The following is a 23,448-nucleotide window of genomic DNA, read 5'->3' as shown; positions in this document are numbered from 1 at the left end:
CAAAGGAGCTCACATCTTCCATGTGGCTTTTGCCAAGTGCCAAGCAGTCTAATCTCACACTTTTAGCCAACCCAAAATGGAGCCGGACCAGTAACGGGATTGATGGCGATCACGTGCCTCCTGACATGAAGCACTGAGGACACAGCATCACTGCTGTGGTTTATTCAGTTTTTGCCAGAAACACAGAACCTGAATCTATTCCTGAGGAAACCTCAGACAAGCCCAAACTGGCCAGTACCCTTCAAAAAAAATGTTAAGGCCATGAAAGACAAGCAAAGGCCAAGGAACTGGTATAGCCCGAAGAAAACAAAAGAGATATGAACACTGAGTCCATCTTGTGAGCTCCGATTGGATCCTGAATCAGAGAATGCAGGAGGCTACATAGAACGTGATGGGGGCGCCTGGGTGGGGCAGTCTGTGAAGTGTCCGACTCTTGATTTTGGCTCAGTTCACGATCTGTGTCTAGAGATCGAGCCTCATGTTGGGCTCGGTGCTCAGTGTGGAGCCTGCTTGAGATTCTCTCTCTCCTCCCTCTCCTCTACCCCTCCCACTCGTGCTCTCTCTCTCAAATAAATAAATGAATATTAAAAAAAAAAAAAAGAACACGATGGCTAACTTGGGAGAAGTCCGCATATGGACTGCGGACAAGGTAACAGTGCCTTACCACTGTGAAAGTTCCTGAATTTGATCATTGTACTCTGTGGTTATGGAAGAGCTTGTCTTTGTTTTTATCAAATACACAATGAAGTATTTGGGGGTAAAAGGGCAGATCTATCTGCAAGCTATTTTCAAACTATTCAGGATGTGTGTGTGTGTGTGTGTGTGCGCACCTATATAAAAATGAGAAACTCGGCAAAATATTACCAGTGGTGGCTCTGGCACATGGAAGTTCTTGAACTATCTGTGCACCTCTCTGGAAGCTGGAAATGATTAGAAAAACAAAAGAGTAGCCTGACAAAATTTGAGCCAGGAACAGACCCCAAGCAGCAGCACTAAACCCATCCATTCCCGCAGGAAGGGGAGGCAGGCTCACAAATCCCGGGGCAGAGGGGAGGTGCCGCGGCTGGGGCAGGGCATCACAGGCTCCTTCTGTCCCAAGACTTACCCAGCTGGGGAGCCTACTGGGGTGAAACGGAGCTGACTCCTGCTGTGCTGTCAGAAAGGGACAGGGGTGCCCCTGCACCCAGCTGCGCAGCACACACGAACACTATTCATGGGCCTGGTTCCCGGGGCGTGATGTCCCGTGGCCACCCCACCTCTCTCCCTAGTCTGCTGCAGCGTCTGACCCACAAAGGTGGCTCAAGGACACCGGGGAAACCAGAGGAAACTTCCCAAATTCTGGTGTTCATTGGACTATGACAATTTGAAAGACAAGTTTCTGAGCAATGTCAGAATGTTATTTGGGAAAGTGTATTGGGTGCAGTTTCTTCTCAACAACATGATTCTCGAGTTCTCAGGAGGGCTACAGGCTGAGCCAAATCTACTAGGTTTAAACCTGTGGACACTGCACACAGAGAGAAACGGGGGAGGGGGCACTTTGGAGATGGTGGGGCTGCATCAACACGGCCTCCCATTTTCTGGCTAGAGGAAGAAGGGTCTCATGTGGTAGGAATCTGAATTAAAAAAAGTGAAAAGTTTCCTATGTTTCTTAATCTTCGCTTCGGCCTAGAATCTGAGGTGTCTGCAGCCCAGGGTAGTGGAGAGAGGGGACTGCCAACAGGAAGGCCACACCTTGGAGCAAAACACTCAAGCCCAGGTGTGAGCTAAGGCAAGGACTGGGTCTGGACCGCTGGGAATCTGGGCAGCCCAGTGGGGGCGTGCTCTGCCTGTGACCTTGGGCCACCTCTACCCTTGGAGGACTGGTTTCCCTTGGGAGGGGGAAGGCTCCAGGTCAAAAGATATGCTCAGGGGGCCCAGACTGAACTCAGCTCAGGTTAGGGATCCTCAGAGGGAGAACCTTCGTCACAGGGGTCTGCCTGGCACCTGCCATCAGTGACACTCCCAGGACAGCTGCTGGGCTCTCCTACCCAGATGCCTATCTTCCACAGCCTCCTCCTGGAAAGACCGACTGGCTCCATGCATCAGACCCGCAAAGGAGGCAGGGGCTCCTTTCCACAAATGTTGGAACCACACATGTTGGAAGATATCGATCAGACAGCTCTCATCTGAGTTTTCTCTTTCCATCCAGAGGTGCCTTAACTGTTTCCTCCCACCGGACAAGTTTTACCTCACCCACATCTTGGTTGAAGAAGCACTTTGAACTAATTCTTGCCCCAGATGGCCTGGCTTGTGACAACCTCTTTCATCAGATTGCTAGGTTTTATAGGTCCCATTGAGTTTTTAAAAGCCATATCCTTGGTTTCTTGGGTCCTGTAGTCAGCAGAGGGCCACAGAGGCCCCTGACCTGCCTTCACAGTAGACCCCTTCTGTCCTGAGAAGGTGCTTCTGCCTCTGGGACCTGAACCAGGACCCACAGCCACCTCTGCCAAAAAGATTCCTCGTCCATACGGGCTCAGTAAGCCCCTTCAGAAATATTTCTTCTGTCATCCAGCCAGCATCACCTGTGTCCTTCAGGTTATGGCGCCTGAAGGCAGCAGGAAAAGCACTCCTTTTGGAGATAACCCGATGTTGCAGTCCCAGCAAGTTACCCACAGTTCCTCTACCTTCTCACCCCCACAGTGGTAAGGACAGGAGCTGCCTTATCTGGCTGCCTTAGCTCAGGTGGGACGGGCACCTGGGGACCTCCTTGCACCCCACTACTTGGAGCCAGACTACCTTTCATTTCGAGGCTGTGCCTGGGTCCAGGCTCTGCAGTCACAAAAAGAACCAGTCTTGATTTCTACAAAGCATGAGGGTGTCATGTTCAAAGTCAGCATCAAATCGCCTCCAGGTTCTGAAAACAGCTGGTGGTAGGAGCTAAGGGTCACACAATGGCTTGTCTCCTGACCCCACCCCACCCCTCCAGGGCCCTCCTTCAGGCTCTAGGGCCACTTTTTCTACTACTTTAATATTTAATGAGCATGTCCCTCCTCCATAGGCCACTTAAATAAAATTCTCCAGGGGTGCCTGGCTGGCTCAGTTGGTACAGCATGTGACTCTTGATATTGGGGTCATGAGTTCAAGGCCCACGTTGGGTGTGGAGTCTACTTAAAATAAGGGTTCTGTATCCCAGAGCCCTTGGCAACACACACCAGCAGGTCAAGGCAGAGGCTTGACCCCTGCAGAGTTGCGAACTCCGGGAAGGAGGCTATGCACCTGTTTTGAGTCACTCACCAGCTTCTGGAAGAGATCACCCACTCGCTGCTGGTGGCTCCACTGCTGCACGCGGGGGGAGAGCCCATCATAGAACTCCTTATGGATCTCGTAGAGCTCAGGCACTTTGAAGAAGATGGTCTCGATCTGCTGGCTCGTCAGCACAGGCTGAGAGGTGGTGGCTGCAGCCTTCAGAGGCTTCATGGGCTGGAAGAGGGCACAGGAGAGGCAGCAAAGGTGACCCATGAGGGTGGCACTGATGAGAGGGCTCACCATTTTTCAGGTGTATGGTATGACCACAGAAAATCACGGTTATGTGCCATATGAGCTTTTCTTTTTAAATTCCCACTAAAAATAAAAATTCAAAGCCAGCTTGCTTTGGCACCTGTCTTAGGCTTGTATCCACCACCCCACGGGGAGGTCCAGCTTCTACAGAGGTGGAATGACCCTCCAGGGAGGGTGCCGCCTTCTGACTGGTGCCCTGGGGTCTGGGACCTGGCTCGGCCCCTACTCCCTCCTCACCAGCAGCAGGGCCTCCAGGTGGCTCAGGTAGGTCTCCTCGCTAGCCAGGATTCCAGACAGGACCCATTTCCTCATTTCCATGCCCTTTTCCAAGTCCAGCTCGCTCTGCAGGAGAAACAGACTAAGGTCAGACCTGGGGGATGATGCCTGAGGTGGCCCCTCTAAGAGAGGAAGGCCTGTTTATTAACAGCCTGAGATCAAGCCTCTGGGAAAGTCTCTGTGGGGAAATAAAGGGAAGCATGGGGGCCTTGCCAAGCCCACCACTCGCTCATGGCCACAGTAAATTCTGGAGGGTCACCCAGCAAAGCTGAGGGCCACCCTTGGTCTGACGATGGGAAACGGGCAGTGTGAAGTGGAACAGTCAGGGCAAGGCCCCCCACTCTGTGGTACTTTGTCACAGTGGCCCAGTAACCCAACACCAAAGCTGATGCCAAAGGCAATGAAGTCTGCTCTGTGACTTCCTGCCCACTCCTCCCAACGCATTCCCTGACCCCCAGTGAAGGACTTGGTATCAGAGACGGCTGTGTCCACAGCCTGCCCATGTTCTAATGAGCCCCACTGTAGTCCACAGAAAGTGACAGACATCCCTGCCTGTTCTGCCACTAGTTTCCCACCTGCAGATGAACATGAGCAACCATACCGCGGCAGCCCCTGGGTGTAAAACCAGACGGTTATCCCTACGGTCCACTTTCTGGAACCACTCAGGGGAGATCAGGAGTCAGGGCTCCTGACTCGGCCCTGCTGACATCCAGGGCTGCAGGATTCTTTTTGGATGCTGGGGGGGGCCTTGTAGGATGTTGGGCAGCACCCTCTCCTACCCCTGGCTGGGACAGCCACAAATGTCTGCAGATGTTGCTACATGTCCTCTGGGGCCAAATCACCTCTACGTGAGAACCACTGGGTTCCAGGAAGGACCTAAAGCCAGCTCAAGTTTCACTGTGTCTCTAAAAAGCCTAGAATCAGAACCCTTCAGCATAGTCCCTCTGTGTGCCCCCAACCCTGCTGCCCTTTCCACTTCCCTGGCCTGGCAGAAGGGAGGCACTGTGTGGTATAGATGGCTGGCCCAGTGGGAAGCACCCAGGGACAGGAGTTGGGGGACAGAGCCACAGAGCAAGGCCTGCCCGGGGAGCACCATGGTCTTAGGCAACTGTGCTCCTGCCCTGGGCATCAGCTACCTGGGTGTAAACTGGGGAAGGAAGACGTGATCCCCAAGCCCCATCTGCTTCTGCTTTCTGGGTCCCTGGGGCTTGTATCACATCCTCACTGCCCACTTGGACCATCCTAATAGTCTTCCTAAACCAGCACTTTGCTCTGGGAATCCCTTAGTGTGCATGAGCTAGGTGCCTGCATATGTATGTACATGTGTGCATGCCCAAGTGTGTATGTGGACTCAAGCATGTGTAGGGGGCAGCCACCATGATCATGGCTAAGCATCACTCCAGGGAAAGAACACTCAGGTCCCGTCCCCCTCAGAAGGCCCTCTCCCCCAGGGCACACTGGGCAGTGGCTCCACAGGCAGAAAGCTCGAGGGCATACTGTGCCTGATCTTGGAACTTTCTGTGCCAGCATAGTGCCTGGAACACACAGGTGCTCCAGGAAGACACAATGAACACACAAACCCACGAAGGGATCCAGAACTCCTGGCTGGGGCCTCCTTCAGGCTGTATCTCTGAGAAGCTCTGAGTGCTCCTTCTGGAACCCCTATGTGTTTGACAAGCCAGAGCCAGTATCCAGAACTGTCAGCTTAGCCCATTCCAGGGCCTGGGGTGCAGCACATGGTGCACGGACATGCAGGGTAGGGGACCGTGACACCTCCTTTCACCTCAGCCCACGAAGGTCACAACATGAATGGGGGCAGCATGCTGGAGAAGCAGCTCTCAGCTACCCCTGAACATGCTTCCCACCGTGTCCAGGTGCCATGTGTGCCCCAAACAAGGGAAGATGTAGAGGTGAAGGGGACAGCAGGCTCTTTGAGCAGCAGCAGGCGCCCACCCCGCCCTGCTGTGTCCTAAGGAACAATCCTGCTACTATGAGCACGGTGGGGGTGCTGTGGGCAGCGGGGGTTGGGGGTGGACAGGACATGGAGGAGCCCCACCCAGCATGAGATGCTGGTGCTCACGTGGATGGCGGTGCGTCTCATTCCCACCCACACAATTTGGAAAGCTGGGAGGAAAAAGAGCGCAGGCAGGATGGCGCCAACACCAGCTCTCTCTGTTCCGAAGGGCGTGGTCAGCTCAGGGGACCGTCTGGCCGGGGGAATGTGCTGGCCTGGGGAGAAGACATGGGTGCGAACACCTCTCTGTGGACCAGGAATCATCTCCTGAGCTCCGGCATGGGGCTGGGGGCTGACAAGGATGGCTCAGAAGCCAGCCAACTGCACCTTAAAGGAAAGGGCAGGAAAGAAACACAGAAGATGAGGGAACAAAGGGCAGGGCCAAGGCCAGGGTTATTTATAAGCCTGCTCTGGGCTCGTGCCAGTTCTGGAAAGGGCACATGAATCCAGTCAGGATTATGATGGTAGGGAGATCTTGGTGGAGAGGAAGCCAGACGAAAAGGGCAGCTGGAAAAAGGCAGCGGCCAGCTGGAAGGCTTCTGCCAGGGAGGGGGTGGGGGCAGAGAAGGGAACAAGCCACACAGATCTGGGGCCGAAAGAGCAGATAAAAACAAACTGGGCATGACAAGGGGGGAAAGGCTGACAGAGGGACCTGGGTGAACAGAATCTCCACCAGATCCACAAGGGCAGGAGCTGGAAGAGAGTGGCAGGAGTATGGATAGCAGGACAGAATTCAGGGAATATACTTTACCCCCAGCCCCAAGGTGGCGGGGTGGCAGGCTGATCAGGGTATAAAACCCCAGCTATAAGGGGCGCCTGGGTGGCTCAGTGGGTTAAGCCGCTGCCTTTGGCTCAGGTCATGATCTCCGGGTCCTGGGATCAAGCCCCGCATCGGGCTCTCTGCTCAGCAGGGAGCCTGCTTTCTCCTCTCTCTCTGCCTGCTTGTCATCTCTCTCTGTCAAATAAATAAATAAAAAAATCTAAAAAAACAAACAACAACAACAACAAAAACCCAGCTATGGAAGGGGTGGACTGCTCCCAGCTGGGAGCTGGAAGCCAGTTTGCTGGACAAAGGACACTTGTCTTTCTCTCTGGCAGGGGCCATGCCTTCACTGGCAACAGGGCTGGCAGAAGTCCTGGAGCCCAGCCAGCAGAGGGCCAGTGGCTGGCCTCTGCGTAAGAACCCGAGCTTGGGGGGATCCTGGCGCCCCAGAGTCCTCTGAAGAAAGAGTGCCAACATCCAGTATGATTTGTGCCTGCCCCTGGATAAACCACCCTTCGAGGGCCCTCAGGAGAAAGAGGACAGGTGGGCTGGCCAAACTCCTGCTGTCCCCAGCTCTGCCGGGAGGACAGATGTGAGCAAACAGTATCCCTGGATAAGCCAGGACCCAGAGCTGGGCTGTGTGGCCAGGATGAGCCACAGGAGTGCAGGCATGACTTATCCTCCTGTGCTTGATGCAAAGCCTCGCTGAGCACCCATGCAATCGAAGTGATTTGAACCACTGACCTAACCACTGAATCACAAAAGTGAATGGACTTGTGGTTGCTCAGATGAAAGCTCAAGTCAGAGTTACAACTTCTGTTCCATGAGCGCAACGGGTGACCAGATACACTCAGTGTGGTGATGGCCGGTAGCAAAATTATAGAGCAGGTCAGTCCGTCTTCAAACACTCCTAAGCCAGCATTTACTTCTTTATAAAAAATGCAAATTTGACTTCTGAGTAGGAGTGACTGATTGAACATGTGTGTTTACTTTGGCTTCCTTCTAAAAAAAAAAAATCAACGCCCCTCCACCCCCCACCCCCAGCCAAAAACAAAACCCTCAAAGGGTCCATGGGCATGGCCACTTCTGCAAAGCAACAGTACACAAGTGTGTATCTGCTTTCTCAGCCCCAATACGCCCAAGAGAAGCCCCTGGCTGGTGGCCTGTGCAGCTTCACCACTCCCTGAAGTATCCCTGAACATGAGAAGTGTGGGCTGAGGTGCTATCAGCCCCTTCGTGCTGAGGTCTAGTGCTTCTACCCTGCGGATAGGACCTGGCAGGTCATTGTGGGAGCAGAGTCGCACAGTGTGTCCCAGAGCCCAGTGGGCAGGGGCTGCTGGACAATGTCGGCTCCCCTCTCTGATATCGGGACTCTCGAGGACCCCAGGAAGGACTGACTGTGCTGACGTGGCAAACCACGGGCCTTGCTTCCTCAGGCCACAGGACGGCAGCTGGGGACGATGCCAGACCCTCACCCCTCTCCCGGACACTGCTCAAGGAAGGTTACTTGCTAGCCCACAGCTCTGTGCATAGCTTCCAGGAGTGTCCATGACAGTGCCTCAGGTCAGGAATGCCAGCTTTGCCCTCCTAGGGGAGAGAAGCAGTGGTCATCAAAATGGCCTACTGCTCTTCTTCCTAGCAACCCCAAGGGGCTTGCTAACACATAGCCCCACCTGGCCATGAAGAAATGGTGGATGTGTACCTCACGGCTCTTGCAGCTTCTGTCCCCATCTGGGATCACACAGTGATCACTCAAGGAAGAAATAGCTTGGTCAAGATGGGGAGGTACCTCGGAAAGCCCAGGGCTGGAGAAAGTCATAGGTAACCTTGGTCACCAGTACCCACCCAATGTGGCCTGGGTCCTTCCCACAGCACCCCAGGCAAGGTGGCTCCTGGCCTCTGCTGACTCCCTACCTTCCCCTGGGGGCAGGCGTTCATAGAACAGACCTGCCATCCAGGAGTTCACAGAGAACTCCTGGGACTGAGCTCAAGCTCAGCAGAGGGAGAGGAGCACCCCCTGGGAAGGTAGGGAAAGTTGAGCAGGGATTTCCTGAACCCAGCTGGTTGGGACAGGGAACCTGGGGTCTCAAGACTAGCATGCTGGCTGTGGGCGCTAGAAAGTGACAGCTGTCTTCTTTGAACCAAAAATAAAAAATGAAAGAAGAAAGTCATATTGTCCGGGTACTACTACACGGGCAAGGAAACCAGGAAGTCAAAACCATGTCTATCTCCAGGGCAGTGGAAAGTGCCTCCAAGCACCTAACCAGAGGGCTTCTTGAACAAGGCTACATAGCCCTTTTTCAATTAAATTTCCATCTTATCACCTCACACCCATTAGGATAACCACTATCAAAAAAACAGAAAACAAGTACTGGCAAGGACGTCAAGAAACCACAACTCTTGTGTGCTGTTGCTGGGAGGCACAGATGTGAGACACGTCTATGGGCTCCCATGGGGGCGCCCAAAGAGGCAGAAGGCACGGGATCTGGATAGGCTCCACCGCAGATAAGCCCCTGAACTGTGGCTAAAAGGTGAGGGCGGAACTCTAAGTCAGTGTAGATGAGGTCTGAGAGCAGGAGCCTGGTGGGGGAGGGCAGCCAAGCTGCATGGGGTCTGGGGCACAGGGAGGGCAGATCAGCCTCCTGGAGCAGCCTCATCCCAAGTTCAGGACTCAGCCTACTTATTCAGGACCAGAAAGATCCCCATCTGTACCAGCTCATGCTTGTGAAGCAGGAAGCAAGGGAGTGCACTGACAAAGGCAAGGTGGTTACACGAGTGTCATCTGAGGAACTCAGGAAGGCTTCGAAGCTGGTAGCTGTGTGACTCTGAGCAAGTAACTTCGCCTCTCTGAACCTCAGTTTCCTAATCTGTAAAACAGCAAAACCAGATGTTGGATAAAAAGCTGCACAATGGGGATGCCTGGGTGACTCAGTCGGTTAAGCATCTGCCTTGGGCTTAGGACATGATCTCAGGGTCCCGGGATCAGGCTCCCCACCCAGCAGGGAGTCTGTTCTCTCTCTCCCTCTGCTCCTCCCACCACCTGTACTCTCTGTCTCTCTCTTGCTCTCAAATAAATAAATAAAATCCTAAAAACAACGACAAAAAAGTTGCACAAGACAGGTGTGTGTGTGTGTTATGCACGGGTTTCCCCTCCCAACCTCACAGTTCAGGACAAGCAGCCTGCCCAGTGCCAGGGTCTTTAGAAATCACAAGAGCATAAGGAAGAAGCAATCCCACTGCGAAGGCACCAGCCCAGCAGAGAACCAGCCGCAGCGAAAAGATACACTTCTAGCACTTTCTACCAACAATGGAGAAAAGCAGATCCCTCTCATTTTTAAACCTGGAGGGAACATCACCAGACACAAACCAAAGAGAGAAGTTATCTGTCATGTTCCAAAGTGAAGGGGACTACAGGATTGTTAATGACAATGAAACCTCAAGGGAAAGACCCTGGCCAAATGGACAGAGTCATTAACAGCAGCCCTTTCGGTAAAAAGGAGCAAGGGCATTGCGTGTGGCACAGGGAAGGGCCCAGACATTGCCCCTGTCCGCCCCTCGGCGCCATGGCTGGGGCTGCCACCACATCCTGCCAGTAGGATGGTGGTGGCGTCCTCAGCCTTAGCACGTGCTGCCTGCCTCTTCCAGCTCAGCAGACTGTTCCATCATTTCCCTGCTCAAAGTCCCCGGGAGGCTATCTCCAGAACTACAGGTACACCAGATGGGGGAATGAAGAAGGGGTTTTTAGTAACTTCAACCACTGGTTGCTCCTGGTATCACCTACTGGCTACTTACCCCCGAGAGAGTAGATGCACTCCAGGGCGCCTTCACCAATTGGACAGCAGTCCGGAGCCAAGCCCAAGCCCCATTTCACACCTGGCCCTACCACCTTGGGACTCACCACTTTGGTGGACTCCAAGGTTCCCGAGGCCAGTGCGCCCCTGCCCTTACTGCCAAGGTGGGGTGATGAGGAGGGTGAGTCATCGATGTAGGGCAGCCCGTCCTGGTGCCGACGCTGTTCCTCGGCCCGGTCTGCAGCACAGCCATACCCAGGAGGTGTTCCAAACGATGTATCTGTGTGTGTAGAGAAGCAGCTGTGTTAGAGACAGAGAAAGCCAGCCAGAAGGTCAGGGGCTGGAGGGCCAGCTGCCAGGGCAGTGGGGGAGGGGGGGCACACCCCTCCTGTTCCAGCAGGCAATCGGCTGATGATGTCTGTCACCCAAAGGTGTTGAACAAGGATCTTAGGTAGGCTGACCTCAACTTCACAACCAGCTGAGCAAAGACCACATGGCAAGGTGGGGCCAAAAAAGTGGCATGCTCCCCGGAAAATGAGACCGGGCTTGCAGGGACACTGTCTGGGACACATCTGTGCTTGTCCTGGAGATGGGTCTGAGCTGCTACAGAAAGATGGACCCCCAATGCTAGCGAACATCTTGCTAGGGGTGGTCCTTGTGCACCTGTCCAAGGGGATCTGATGGGGCGAGGAGCACAGATCATGATGATCCAGGTGCAAGCCCTGGCCACCGTGAGCAGTGCTCCAGGCCTGCCAGGCCAGACCCAGGGAAAGGGCACTGTAGCCCCTTCCCCTCACTCCACCCTGCTCCCTTGGCTGACTCTCATCCCACTTCCCATCTGGTCTGGCAGAACCCCAGACCACCTTTACCCCGATCTGAGCATCCCTGTGAGGACAGAGTGGCCTACCCTATGGCCGGCTCCCTGCTTTGTGGGGCTCTCTGGTTATACAGAACACCTCCAATCCTAAAGGCAACTGAAGACAATTGTCCCTTCCTCCCCAGTTAAATCACAAAGTCCATACCACCCCTTCACCTGCCTTTCTTTTCTTTTTTTTTTAAAGATTTTTTCTTTATTTATTTGAGATAGAGAGTGAGAGAGCACGAGTAGCAGAGGGAGAGGGAGAAGCAGGCTCCCGACTGAGCAGGGAGCCTGATGCGGGAGATCGATCTCAGGATGCTGGCATCATGACCTGAGCCAAAGGTAGATGCTTGATGACTGAGCCACCTGGGTGTCCTCACCTGCCTTTCTGTAGCTCTGTTTTCAAAACTGTTCTAAATCAGTGAATCCTCACCAAGACATTAACCCACAAGGGCCCAGTTTGCTCCAAGCCTGATGTGACAGTCACTTCTTAACTCTTTCTAAAGGGTGCCTTCATAGCCAATGGGACTTCCGTGAGGTCATCTTGGTTGGGTTACATCACCTTTACCACGACTCACCGGCAACCAGTCCTGTCCAAAATTCACCACCACAGGTGGCTTCTGCACTGTTTACTTACGAGTTTCTAACAACTTCCACCACGAAGCATACCTAGTCTGGGGCTCAAGCTCCAGGCGCTGGTGTCACCATACCACCTAGGCCAGGCAGCAGAGACCTCCTAGGCAACTCTAGAGGGGGACTGTTTCCAGTTCTTTCCATGTGGCAGCCAAGAGGTGCTGTGGCTGGAGTGACCAGGTGCTCACCACCCCCGGCTCTAAGGGCTGCCAGTGCCCGGCTCGACTCATCTACCTACATCCCAGCTGCCTCCCCTCTGCGTCTCCCACATCCTCTCTGTCTGGGGCCCAGCAGGTCACATGCCCTCTCACAGGTGTCCTTAGCTCTGGCTATACATTCGTACTATCTGGGGAGCTTCAAAAACAAGAGAGACCCATGGAATCAGATACTCAGGGAGGTCTGGGCCCTGGTGGCTGCAAAGGCTTCCTGGCGTTCCCGCAGGAAGCAGCGCTAAGACTGCTGCACCAGCAAGAGATAGCATCCGGCACCCTGCTGTCCTGTCAACCCTGCTGTGCCCCTGCTGTCTCCGTACAGGTGCAGATCGCAGAGGTCGGGCTGAGCTCTGCTGCTGTATGTGTCCATAGAAGGCCCCAGCACAGGCTAGCAGATAGGCTGGGGGACCCTCAGAGCTGGGTGGGCTCCTACCATGTCCCCTAATAAGCTATACTAATATCCCCTGGTCTCCCTAATCCCTAGGCTACCTCATGGGCTCCTGATACGATCACCACATGTTACTCTGCTGGGGTTTGTACTGTCCTACCAGGACAGTCAGAGGCCAAAGCCAGGTTCTGTCTTCTCCTCCTAAGCATCTATAAAGGCACTTAACTAGCTCTTGCCCAGCATCCCTGAGGACAGAAGGGAAGGGTTCAAATGTATTAAAAAGCACAAATCTGTTCATACAGAACCCTAGCGTCACACCCCACCCCCAAAACAGATTTGACTTCAGCTTCTACTTCCTTTTGGAGGAATCACAGATTTCTTTAACTAAAATGAACACAGAGGACTTCCTGTCCTCTCAACATCCATGATACAAACCTTGTATCATAGCAGCCCCTACTGAAACCTTGCCCTTCATGGAAGCTGCTTCCCAAGGCTGTCCAGGTCCTGGACAGAAGACTCTGGCTGTCAGACGCCTTCCTCACAGGTGTCCTGAGTGACCCCCTGGGCCGCAGGGGTCTTTACTCTTAGTCCTGCAACCCAGGACACATCCTCAAGGTTGGGGTGGGGGCAGGTAGACTAATTCTGTGAGCTGTGGTGTGCGTTTCCCAGAAGGGAGGCTCTGGTCCTGTCCAGGTTGCTACCAAATTGTGAGTATTAGTGCAGGTCCCTGAAGCTGTCCGTGTCTCCGTTTTCCTGACTTTATAATCGGGCATATGGACTAAACTAGATGGGTGGAGGCCAGCTCTGCTCTAAAACATTAGGTCCTGGGGCACCTGAGTGGCTTAGAGGGTTAAACTTCTGCTTTCAGCTCAGATCATAAATCTCAGGGTCCTGGGATTGAGCCCCACATCGGGCTCTCTGCTCAGCAGAGAGCCTGCTACATCCTCTTTCTCTGCCTACTTGTGATCTCTCTCTCTGTGTCAAATAAACAAATAAAATCTTAAAAAAAATAAAACATTAGGTCACTGTGCAGATCATCTAGCCATGCCCTGCCTATCTCCTGACCTCACCTTTTTTTTTTTTTAAAGATTTTATTTATTTGACAGAAATCACAAGTAGACAGAGAGGCAGGCAGAGAGAGAGAGGGAAGCAGGCTCCCTGCCGAGCAGAGAGCCCGATGTGGGACTCAATCCCAGGACCCTGAGATCATGACCTGAGCTGAAGGCAGCGGCTTAACCCACTGAGCCACCCAGGCGCCCTGACCTTACCTTCTTCAACAGCATCCTTCCTCTGCTCCCAGCTCCTCCTCTGGACTTGGATTTTATATTAGCTCAGAATTTTCACTGTCCACATAGCTTTTCTAAGAAACTTTAAACTATTTTTTTTTTTTTGAAATAACAATGCTTTAAGAAATCAACATATTCATCACCTGGAAGAAGACCCTTATTCTGAGCATCACCATCTGATGTCCTGGCTTATGACCACACTGCACTCGCGCCCCAGGTCACATTAACACCAAGTGATGCCCCAAGTAAGAACCTGAGGGTCAGACCCAAGTAAGAACTTGAGGGTCAGATATGGGGGGGCCCAGGGCTCCCTCTAAATACTCCCAAGAGTCCACATGTGCAAAACAAAGGGCTAGTTTAGCAACAACCTGATTAAAACCCCACGTAAAACCAAGTGCCTGGTGAAGGTTTGCCCAAAGGCCTGGGTTGTGTGGGGCCACTGACTATGATGTGGATACCTCACCTCCACCAGGTGAGACAGGGAAACCAGGTTCCACAGCCGACTCAACAGGGTAATTATTAGGATCAGGGCAATTCAATACCCAGGTGCTTCCCACTCTGATGCATCTCCACAAACTGATGTCCGAGGAACTAACGCTTTAAGTCTGGAGTCCAGACAGCGGTCACTGCTGGGTACATTCCATGGGATGCTTCAGCCCACTGTCCCAGCTAATCCAGAACCCCCAGCCTGCTTCAATGTCAATGTGACAGGCAAAGAGGAAAACCCCCCTTTCCTCATCCCTCATCCTAAGTGCAGCAGGGACCAGTCTTCCTCTCACACCACAGTTTTTCACTCCCTCCTAGAATGAAGTATATTCCTGGGGGGGCGTGGGCTCTGGGAACTGCCATTTCCCAAGAACTAGAGCAAAGTGGGAGCAGGGGCTTTGCTCTCCCCTCTTCTACCAGGAATATCTACTGGGAAAACCTCTCGGGGTCTCATTACCTTGAAGGACTGGGCACCTGATGGCTGAGGTAAGCCTTGTTCTACCCAAAGCTGAAGGCAAATACTGGTTTCAGCGGGGGAGGGCCTGCGATCCGACAGCTACAAGAGGCTCAGGAAATGAGGCTGATCTCTGGAGCAGCTAACCAGCAGGGAGGAGGGCAGGGTGGGGGCAGGGAGAGAGGCCCGTTCAGAGCTGGCAGACAGCGGCTGGCTTAGGGTGGAAAAGGGACATGCACAGTGAAATCCAAAACCTCCTCCTCTCCAGGCCAGTCGGCTTAGCAGCCACAATCCCAGCACTCTGCAAATCTAAAATCTAGTCTTTGATGCGAGGAAAAAAGACAGCCACCCCACCCCTGCCAAGTGGGAGGAATAAGTCCCAGTCAGCCCAGACCACATCCCCTTCTCACACCTCAAGGACAACACTGGTTAAAAAAAAAAAAAATTCCTGGGGCGCCTGGGTGGCTCAGTGGGTTAAAGCCTCTGCCTTAGGCTCAGGTCATGATCTCAGGGTCCTGGGATCGAGTCCCGCATCGGGCTCTCTGCTCAGCAGGGAGGCTGCTTCCTCCTCTCTCTCTCTCCCTGCCTGCCTCTCTGCCTACTTGTAAAATAAATAAAACATTAAAAAAAAATTTTTTTCCTCAGGTGCCTGGGTGGTTCAGTTTGTTGGGCATCTGCCTTCGGCTCAGATCATGATTCCACGTGGAGTCTCGCAGTGGGCTCCTTGCTCAGTGAGGAGCCTGCTTCTCCCTCCCCACCTTTGCCCCTCTGCTAGCTCATGCTCAGACATTTGCATTCTCCTTCTCAAGTAAGTAAATATATTTTTTTAAAATCTCCTTAAACAATTAAATGCAGCATTACTGTATGATCAAGTAATTCCATGTCTGGAATTTTAAGCATAATTCCATATGCTTAAAAGAACTGAGAGCAGGAATTCAAACAGTATATGCACACCCATATTCCTAGCAACATCATTCACAATAGCCAAACTGTGGAAGCAACTCAAGTGTTCACTGAGGGATGAACAGATAAGCAAAATGTGGGATGGATACACAGTGGGTTATTACTCAGCCTTTAAAAGTAAGGCAATTTGGGGCGCCTGGGTGGCTCAGTGGGTTAAAGCCTCTGCCTTCGGCTCAGGTCATGATCCCAGGGTCCTGGGATCGAGTCCCGCATCGGGCTCTCTGCTCAGCAGGGAGCCTGCTTCCCTTCCTCTCCCTCTGCCTGTCTCTCTGCCTACTTGTGATCTCTGTCTTTCAAATAAATAAATAAATAATCTTTAAAAAAAAAAATAAATAAATAAAAAATAAAAAATAAATAAAAGTAATGCAATTCTGACCCAGGCCACAACATGGACAAGCCTTGAGGACACTAACTGAAGGGAAATAAGCATGTCCCGAAATGACAAATTGCCTGTGTGAGTCCACTTATAGGTAGGACCTGGAATAGTTGATTCATGGGGACAGTAGAATGGTGGCTGCCGGGGGCTGGGGGTGGAGGGACTGGGGAGTTACTGTTTTGTGGGTACAGCATCTCAGTCTGGGAAGAGGAAAAAGGTGAGCGATGGTGCTGATGGCCGCACAATAGCGTGAATGTGCTTAAGGCCACTGAACTACATGCTTGCAAGTGATTAAAACGGTCTATTTTATGTTATGTAACAAGTAAAAAGCACACGCACACAACCCGAAGGTCCCTCCCAGACAGCGGCAACGCTTGGGTAGCTGAGCTGAGAGGGCCCAGGGGAGCTTCCCTTCCTCCCTTTCATCACCAACAGCCCCCTGGAACCACATCTAAAACACACACAGAATCAAAACTTGCAAGCAGTGTGTTCCCTGAGTTGATGAGAGCAGGCTGGGTGGCGGGTCCCCAGGCTCCACTATAGTCTTCCATGTGTATGTGTTTAATAATGAAGGACAAGAGGGGCACCTGGGTGGCTCAGTCATTAAGCATCTGCCTTTGGCTCAGGTCATGATCCCAGGGTCCTGGGATCGAGCCCCCGTGTCGGGCTCCCTGCTCCAAGGGAAGCCTGCTTCTCCCTCTCCCACTCCCCCTGCTTCTGTTGCCTCTCTCGCTATGTCTCTGTCAAATAAAAATCTTAAACAAGAAAAAAAAAAAAAAAAAAAAACAACCAAGGACAAGAAAGGAAGGCCTTGCTCCTGCTCAGTATGTATAACCATCAAAGGAGTCCAGGTGTCTGTCACACTACCAACCAGTCAAACCGGTGGAGCCACTGTCCCCAGCAGCTATCCCTCTGCTCTCAGAGTTTACACATCACCTTTTCTAGGCCACTTCCCTGTCCACCCACATCTTCCTGACCCAGACTGGATGAGATCCCTGCCAGCCTGGAAGACTCTGGTAATCACAGGTCACACCTGGGGCTGGAGCAGGACTCCTCAGGAGCACAGCACCACATGTGTCCACAGCCCTGTAGGGGCTGTCCTCCCCACCCTCAGAGGGCCACAGTGTATCTGCCCTCCAAGCCCCAAATGCTCTTAGCTCCTCTTCGGTCCTGGGTCCCCAGCTGCTCCCCATAGCCTATCTTTCCCTTAGCCCAGCCCTGGATCAAACAGCTCCAGTAACTTTAACACTCCTTCCCCATTTTCCTATCTGTGAGCCAGGAGCATGCATCACACAACAAGGCCTCTGCCAGGCCCTGCTGGGGTCTCTGCCACAGGGTTCCTGGGAAATGTGTAGAACCAATCTCAGATCCCCGGCCACAGGTCTCCTGGCTGTTGCCAAGCAGAGGAGGCCCTGCTGGACCCAATGTACCTGGAGGGTCCTCAGATCTTGCTTCTGTAGCCTTGCTGCTGCCACAGGTGCGGGGCCCGGATCCCAGCTCTTGTTCCACCCTCTGACCAATGCACCCCGAGATGAGAGCCTGGAGCAAATCCTCAGAAGGAACAAAGATCATATTCTCAGCCCTCCCAACCCAGAACAGACACAGAAACAGCTGGAAAGGGCCAGGAGAGGGATCCTGATAAACACATCCCAGGGTGGAGAGATAAGAAGGGACCCTGGGAACTTGGGTATGGGTGGGAGGAACTCAATCACGCATTAAGACTGAGGCAGGGTGGTCTCCTATGCCTGTCTACACTGTCAGCAAAGGGCTAGGTCATACTTATTTACTGAGGTAAAAGAGGCTCAGACACCATCTTCCTTCTGGTGGCTTGCCAGCTGCTGTGGACAGGTTTTTGCAGAGGCAGGCACTGAGCCCTCCACCTCATCGTATCTGTAGATGCCCTGCTCTCCCCACTCCCGCCCCCCTCCCCCAGGCCCTGCACCTCTCCTGGGTTGTAAGCATCCAGCACTGTGCTGAAAGTGCCATGGGGCTGGTAATTTCCAGATGGCAGCTCACATCCGTGAGGGGTAAGAGGGGCGGGTCCTGCCAGCTGGGCATTGTGCCTCCCAGAGAGGCTCAGAAAACCCTGGCTGGGATAGAAAGAGCCAGATCTCACTGAAGAGCACACAGGTTCTATAGGTCCAAGCTGAGTTGGCTTTGGATGCCACGTTCATGCATGGCCTTGAGCCTTCTTCCCACCAACTTGTGCACTGGGAGCAGATTCTACCTGCAGGATGGGCCGCGTGGGGCTCTGCTGGCTTCTTTATTATGTGGCAGAACCCCAGGCGCAGTCGGAGAATATCTGTGGTGCTTCCAGGGAGCGAGTTTCCCAAAGAGCAGAAAAGCCTCACAAGTGCCAGAGCAAGTCAGTGTTTTCGCAAATGACCTGCTACGCTTTTGCTGGGCATTTCCTCTAGGCGAGGCCCAGCGCTGATGTCCTTGAATCCACCTTGACCCCTTGGTGACCAGGAGCTTCCAGATGCTCATTTTTCAGACAAGAAAAGGCCTCTCTGAGATAAGAACAGGTGAAGCCTGACTACGCCTGGCTCCATCTGTGTGACCTGCCTATTGGGTCACCTTCTGAACAAGTTCCTAAAGGGCTGAGCCTGGTAAGCACAGGACACAGAGATTCCTCTCTGAGGCCTACAACCGATAGGAGTGAGAACAGGGGTTCCAAGCAAAGCCTGTACTGGGATAACTCAGGCCATGTTCAAGCAGCATTATTCACTAACAGCCAAAAAGTAAAACCACCCAAATATCTGTCCATCAGCTGGCGCACAGATAAATAAATTGTCGTGTATCTCTACAACGGGATCATTCAGTCTTCAAATGAATGAAGTACCGATAGAGACAAGAACATGGGTGAACCTCGAAGGTGTGACACTGAGTGAAGAAGGCCATCCTGAAAGACCAGAGATTACCTGATTCTGTTTCTACCAAATTTCCAGAGTAGACACCAAGCAGATGCCTCATGAGTACGGGGTTCCCTTCTGAGCTAATAAGGGTGTCTGGGAACTGACCAGTAATTGTGGTCACATAACACTGAGAATACTTAATGGGGAGCTGTTTGCTTTGAAATGTTTCATTTTATGTTCTGTCATTCCACCTCAAAAAGAAAAAGAGAGGAAAAAAAAAAAAAAAAAAGATCTGTTTTCCTCTGTTAAAACAGGGAACCCGGAACACTATCCAGCTGTTTCCTGAAGACCAAGAACATCATTCCGGACAGACGTCAGTACTGCCTGGCTCCATAACCCCAGGCAACCCGCAGGCAGTCACAGGCTGCATTACTTTCTAAGCTATGCGGTTGGTTTGGGTGGTGTTTCTGTTTTCTGCTCTATCCTCAGCAGGCAGCTGTTCCTTCTTGCATCTAGACGGAGGGGGAACCAAAATTCTGTACAAACAAGATGTCCCCCATCTAGCTGGCCACCATACCCTGGCGATAGCCCACCTGTCAGAGCCTCTGCTTCTGTGGGAGAAGGAGGGGCACTCTAGGATCCCGGGGGCTCTCGTCCTTTATGCTGCCACCCCAACAATGACATCACCAAGCTAGCATGGAAAGCCCCAGCTGCCTGGGTAGTGGAAGGTCACGGTCCAGACCAGCCTGGGGCACACAGAAGGCCCTGGGGCTAGTCAAGTCTCCCCAACAGACCAGAAAATGCCTGTCAGGAAGGGCCTGAGCCTGCCCTGCACATGGACCAATGCCTCAGCAACAGGCAGCTTGAGATGCCCTGAACAAGGCTGAGCCCTTGTGGAAGAGATAGGCCTACTAATAGAATAGCTCTTATGACTCTTCCACTAGGGGCTTGGGTTCCAGCTGGCTGGAGACTGAATCACCACAAGGTCAACGCTGCGGGTGACTTTTAGCAATAAAGACTGAATGTCCCCAGTGTGGGTAGACAAGGACTCCCCAGTTAGCCCCGAGAGAGCTGTTAAAAGATTTTCTTCTGTCTCCAAGGACCCACCTAATCCTCAAGGAGGGAAAGATCACTTCTGTTCTGGGGCTGGAATCACCAGGGTGGGGCAGGCGGAGGATGGGACACCTGCTGGGAAGCTGCAACCCTTGGCCATTGATGATGTGATTATTCTTCTCCAGCACTACCATGATTCTCTGACAAGATTCAGAAAGATTTCTTGGAGGCAGTTTGGCCTCAGACAATCAAGCTCATATATTTAGCGAGTCCTGGACATTCAGCCAAGATGCAGGACACCTCTATTTCTTGTTGGGCGCTGTGCTGGGTACATAACAGCAGATGCCACAGCCCCAGCTCCAGCCCCTGGGGAGCCAGCAGAATCCTAGGAGTGACATGACATGTATTATGGCAAAGCCACCTATGGGGGGGGGCACTCAGACCCTCAGGTGGGACAGCAGAGACCATCTCCCCAAGGAAGTAACCACTCCAAGACCTACTGAGGTCAGAGAGGCAGACAGTGGCTCCCCACAGAACATGAAGGTGGGAAGGACACAGCAGTGGGTTGAATGGCCCCCCCCCCAAAAAAATACATCCACACTGTAACACCTGGAATGCACGAAGGGAACTTATCTTGGTAAGAGAGTCCTTACAGATATAATTAAATTCAGGACTCTGAGAGATCACCCAGGATTATCCAATGGACCCTAACCCTAAAGCCAAGTGTTCTTATGAGAGACAGGAGAGGAGAGAGACAGGAGAGGAGAAGGCTATGTGAAGCTGGAGGCAGAGATTGAAATGACACGGTCATAAGCCAAGGAATGCACCGGGCCACCAGGAACTGGAAATGGTGACAAAGCATTCTCCCCTAGAGCCTCCAGAGAGAGTAGGGCCCTGCAACACACCTTGATTTGGACTTCTGCCTCCAGAACTGTGGAAGAACACGCATTGTTGTTTTAAGCCATTGAACCTATGGTCATTTGTGATGGCAGCCCCAGGAGACCAACAGAGGCACAGCCCATGGCCTGAAAGTGATGCCATGGGGTAAGAGGCGGCCAGCTCGGGGAGAGGGCCCGAAGGGCTTCACAGAGGTGAGGTCTGTGTGGGATGGAAGAACTACTGGGCCTTCAACCAGCAGAGGGGCTGCAGAGGTACCCCATACGGTGGGTGGGAGGGTGTGCGGGGGGGGGGGGGGATGAGGAAGGCCTGGGAAAGGCTGGGAATGAGGCGGGAGGGCCAGGAAGAAGTAAAGCTGGAAAGAGCCTTGGACTTTGGACCAAGGACCTGGGAAATGATTTAGAGGAGGTATCAAGGGTCACAGAGGTCTGGACCAAGAGAGGGACCCAGGGAATACGGGCAGGGACACTCTGGCAGCACTATCTGTGTATGGCATGGCAGGTGGGACCCAGCTGGAGGCTTCTGTAATGGTCACTCCAGGCAAATGGGTCGAGGGCCTGGTTTCAGAAGAATGGTACATCATGACAACAAATGCCACGAACAGGCCCAGACTGAGTGGACTCGCATGGAGAGAGGAGGAAGAACAAAGGGGATGATGAGTTTCTAGCACCTGAAGCCAAGGCTTGGCTGCAGGCAATTGGCCAGAGGAGTCACGGGGTGTGGAGAGCACAAGGCAATAGAGGTGAGCAGGGCCCTTCAAGAGAGGCTAGCACTGAGGGCAGGACTGTGGTCTGGGAGCAATGCGGGAAGTGAGGCACATGGTCACTGTACGGCTGTGGCTCCCCCCATTCTATTCCCACTTTGTAAAGGAAACGTGGAGAGCAAGAGGGAAAAGACGGTGGGAAGGAAGGGCTTCCCCGTTCCGGGGGTCAGAGTATGGAGCCCAGGCCAGCGCTGGGCCATGAAGGGCAGGAGGAATACCTGCCCTTTCCCCACCTCCACCTCAGCACTGACCTCCCTGAAGGAAGCCTGGGGGGAGTTAGGAAAGGAAGTACACGTACACCCCTGTTCAGAGCTTCATCGTTCCCAATGGCAGAAAGGCAGAAGCAACCCAAGTGTCCAACGGCAGATGGATGGATAACAAAATGCAGCGTACACATACAACGGAGTACTACACAGCCTTAAAAGAAGGAAGTCCTGCCACATGTTACCACACAGGTGAACCTTGAGATTATGCCATGTGAAATAAGACAGTCACAAAAAGACAAACACCTCATAATTCCATTGATACGAATGTATCACTTTGCTGGGGCTGTCTTACCCAAAAACCACAGACTGAGTCTATGAAACAACAGAAATTTATTTTCTCACAGTTCTGGAAGCTGGAAGTTGACCATCAAGGTGCCAGCAGGGCTGGGTTCTGGTAAGAGCTCTCTTCCTATATGAACAGACATTTCTCCAATGAAGACATACAAATGGCTATCAGACACATGAAAAAATGTTCATCATCACTAGCCCTCAGGGAGATTGAAATTAAAACTACCTTGAGATATCACCTTACACCAGTTAGAATGGCCAAAATTAACAAGAGAGGAAACAACATGTGTTGGAGGGGATGTGGAGAAAGGGGAACCCTCTTCCACTGTTGGTGGGAATGCAAGTTGGTGCAGCCTCTTTGGAGAACAGTGTGGAGATTCCTCAAGAAATTAAAAATAGAACTTCCCTATGACCCTGCAATTGCACTACTGGGTATTTACTCAAAAGATACAGATGTCGTAAAAAGAAGGGCCATCTGTACCCCAATGTTTATAACATCAAGGGCCACGGTCGCCAAACTGTGGAAAGAACCAAGATGCCCTTCAGTGGATGAATGGATAAGGAAGATGTGGTCCATATACACTATGGAGTATTATGCCTCCATCAGAAAGGATGAATACCCAACATTTGTAGCAACATGGACAGGACTGGAAGAGATTATGCTGAGTGAAATAAGTCAAGTAGAGAGAGTCAATTATCATATGGTTTCACTTATTTGTGGAGCATAACAAATAGCATGGAGGACATGGGGAGATGGAGAGGAGAAGGGAGTTGGAGGAAATTGGAAGGGGAGGTGAATCATGAGAGACTGTAGACTCTGAAAAATAATCTGAGGGGTTTGAAGTGGCGGGAGGGTGGGAGGTTGGGGTAACAGGTGGTGGGTATTATAGAGGGCACGGATTGCATGGAGCACTGGTGAAAAAATAATGAATACTGCTATGCTGAAAATAAATAAATAAATAAATAGTGCTATATTCAGGAAAACAAAAACAAAAACAAAACAAAACAAAACAAAAAAACTCTCTTCCTGGCTTGCAGACAGATGCATTCATTCTTGCTGTGTGCTCACACGGCCTTGTCTTGGGTGGGTAGAAAGAAAGAGGGTGCTAGCTCTCCCTGGGTCTCTTCTTATAAGGGCACTAATCCCATTATGAGGGTTGCCCTCATGATCTGACTATCTCCCCAAGGCCCCATCTACAAATATCATGTTTCAAGTTGCGGATTCAGCATATGAAAGGGGGGTGGACACAAATATTCAATCCATGACAATAGGAAGTACCTAGAATAG

General features: G+C 52.3%; 1 protein-coding gene across 1 annotated transcript in view; it reads right to left on the bottom strand.

Moving 5' to 3' along the window:
* The window catches only part of BCR (BCR activator of RhoGEF and GTPase), a 121,415-nt gene that overhangs the window by 48,084 nt on the left and 49,883 nt on the right, over positions 1-23,448 (bottom strand). Inside the window, exons 2-4 of the mRNA XM_004742450.2 lie at positions 10,489-10,661; positions 3,775-3,879; positions 3,274-3,459 (exon numbers count right to left, since the gene is read on the bottom strand). Coding sequence (XP_004742507.1) covers positions 3,274-3,459; positions 3,775-3,879; positions 10,489-10,661 — 464 coding nt within the window. The remainder of the gene's footprint in view (positions 1-3,273; positions 3,460-3,774; positions 3,880-10,488; positions 10,662-23,448) is intronic.

The sequence above is a fragment of the Mustela putorius genome, unplaced genomic scaffold (assembly GCF_011764305.1).
Source record: "Mustela putorius furo isolate JIRA1106 unplaced genomic scaffold, ASM1176430v1.1 tig00003858_pilon_pilon_pilon, whole genome shotgun sequence".
In the NCBI taxonomy this organism is placed as follows: domain Eukaryota; kingdom Metazoa; phylum Chordata; class Mammalia; order Carnivora; family Mustelidae; genus Mustela; species Mustela putorius.
This window is presented reverse-complemented; position numbering and strand designations above follow the sequence as displayed.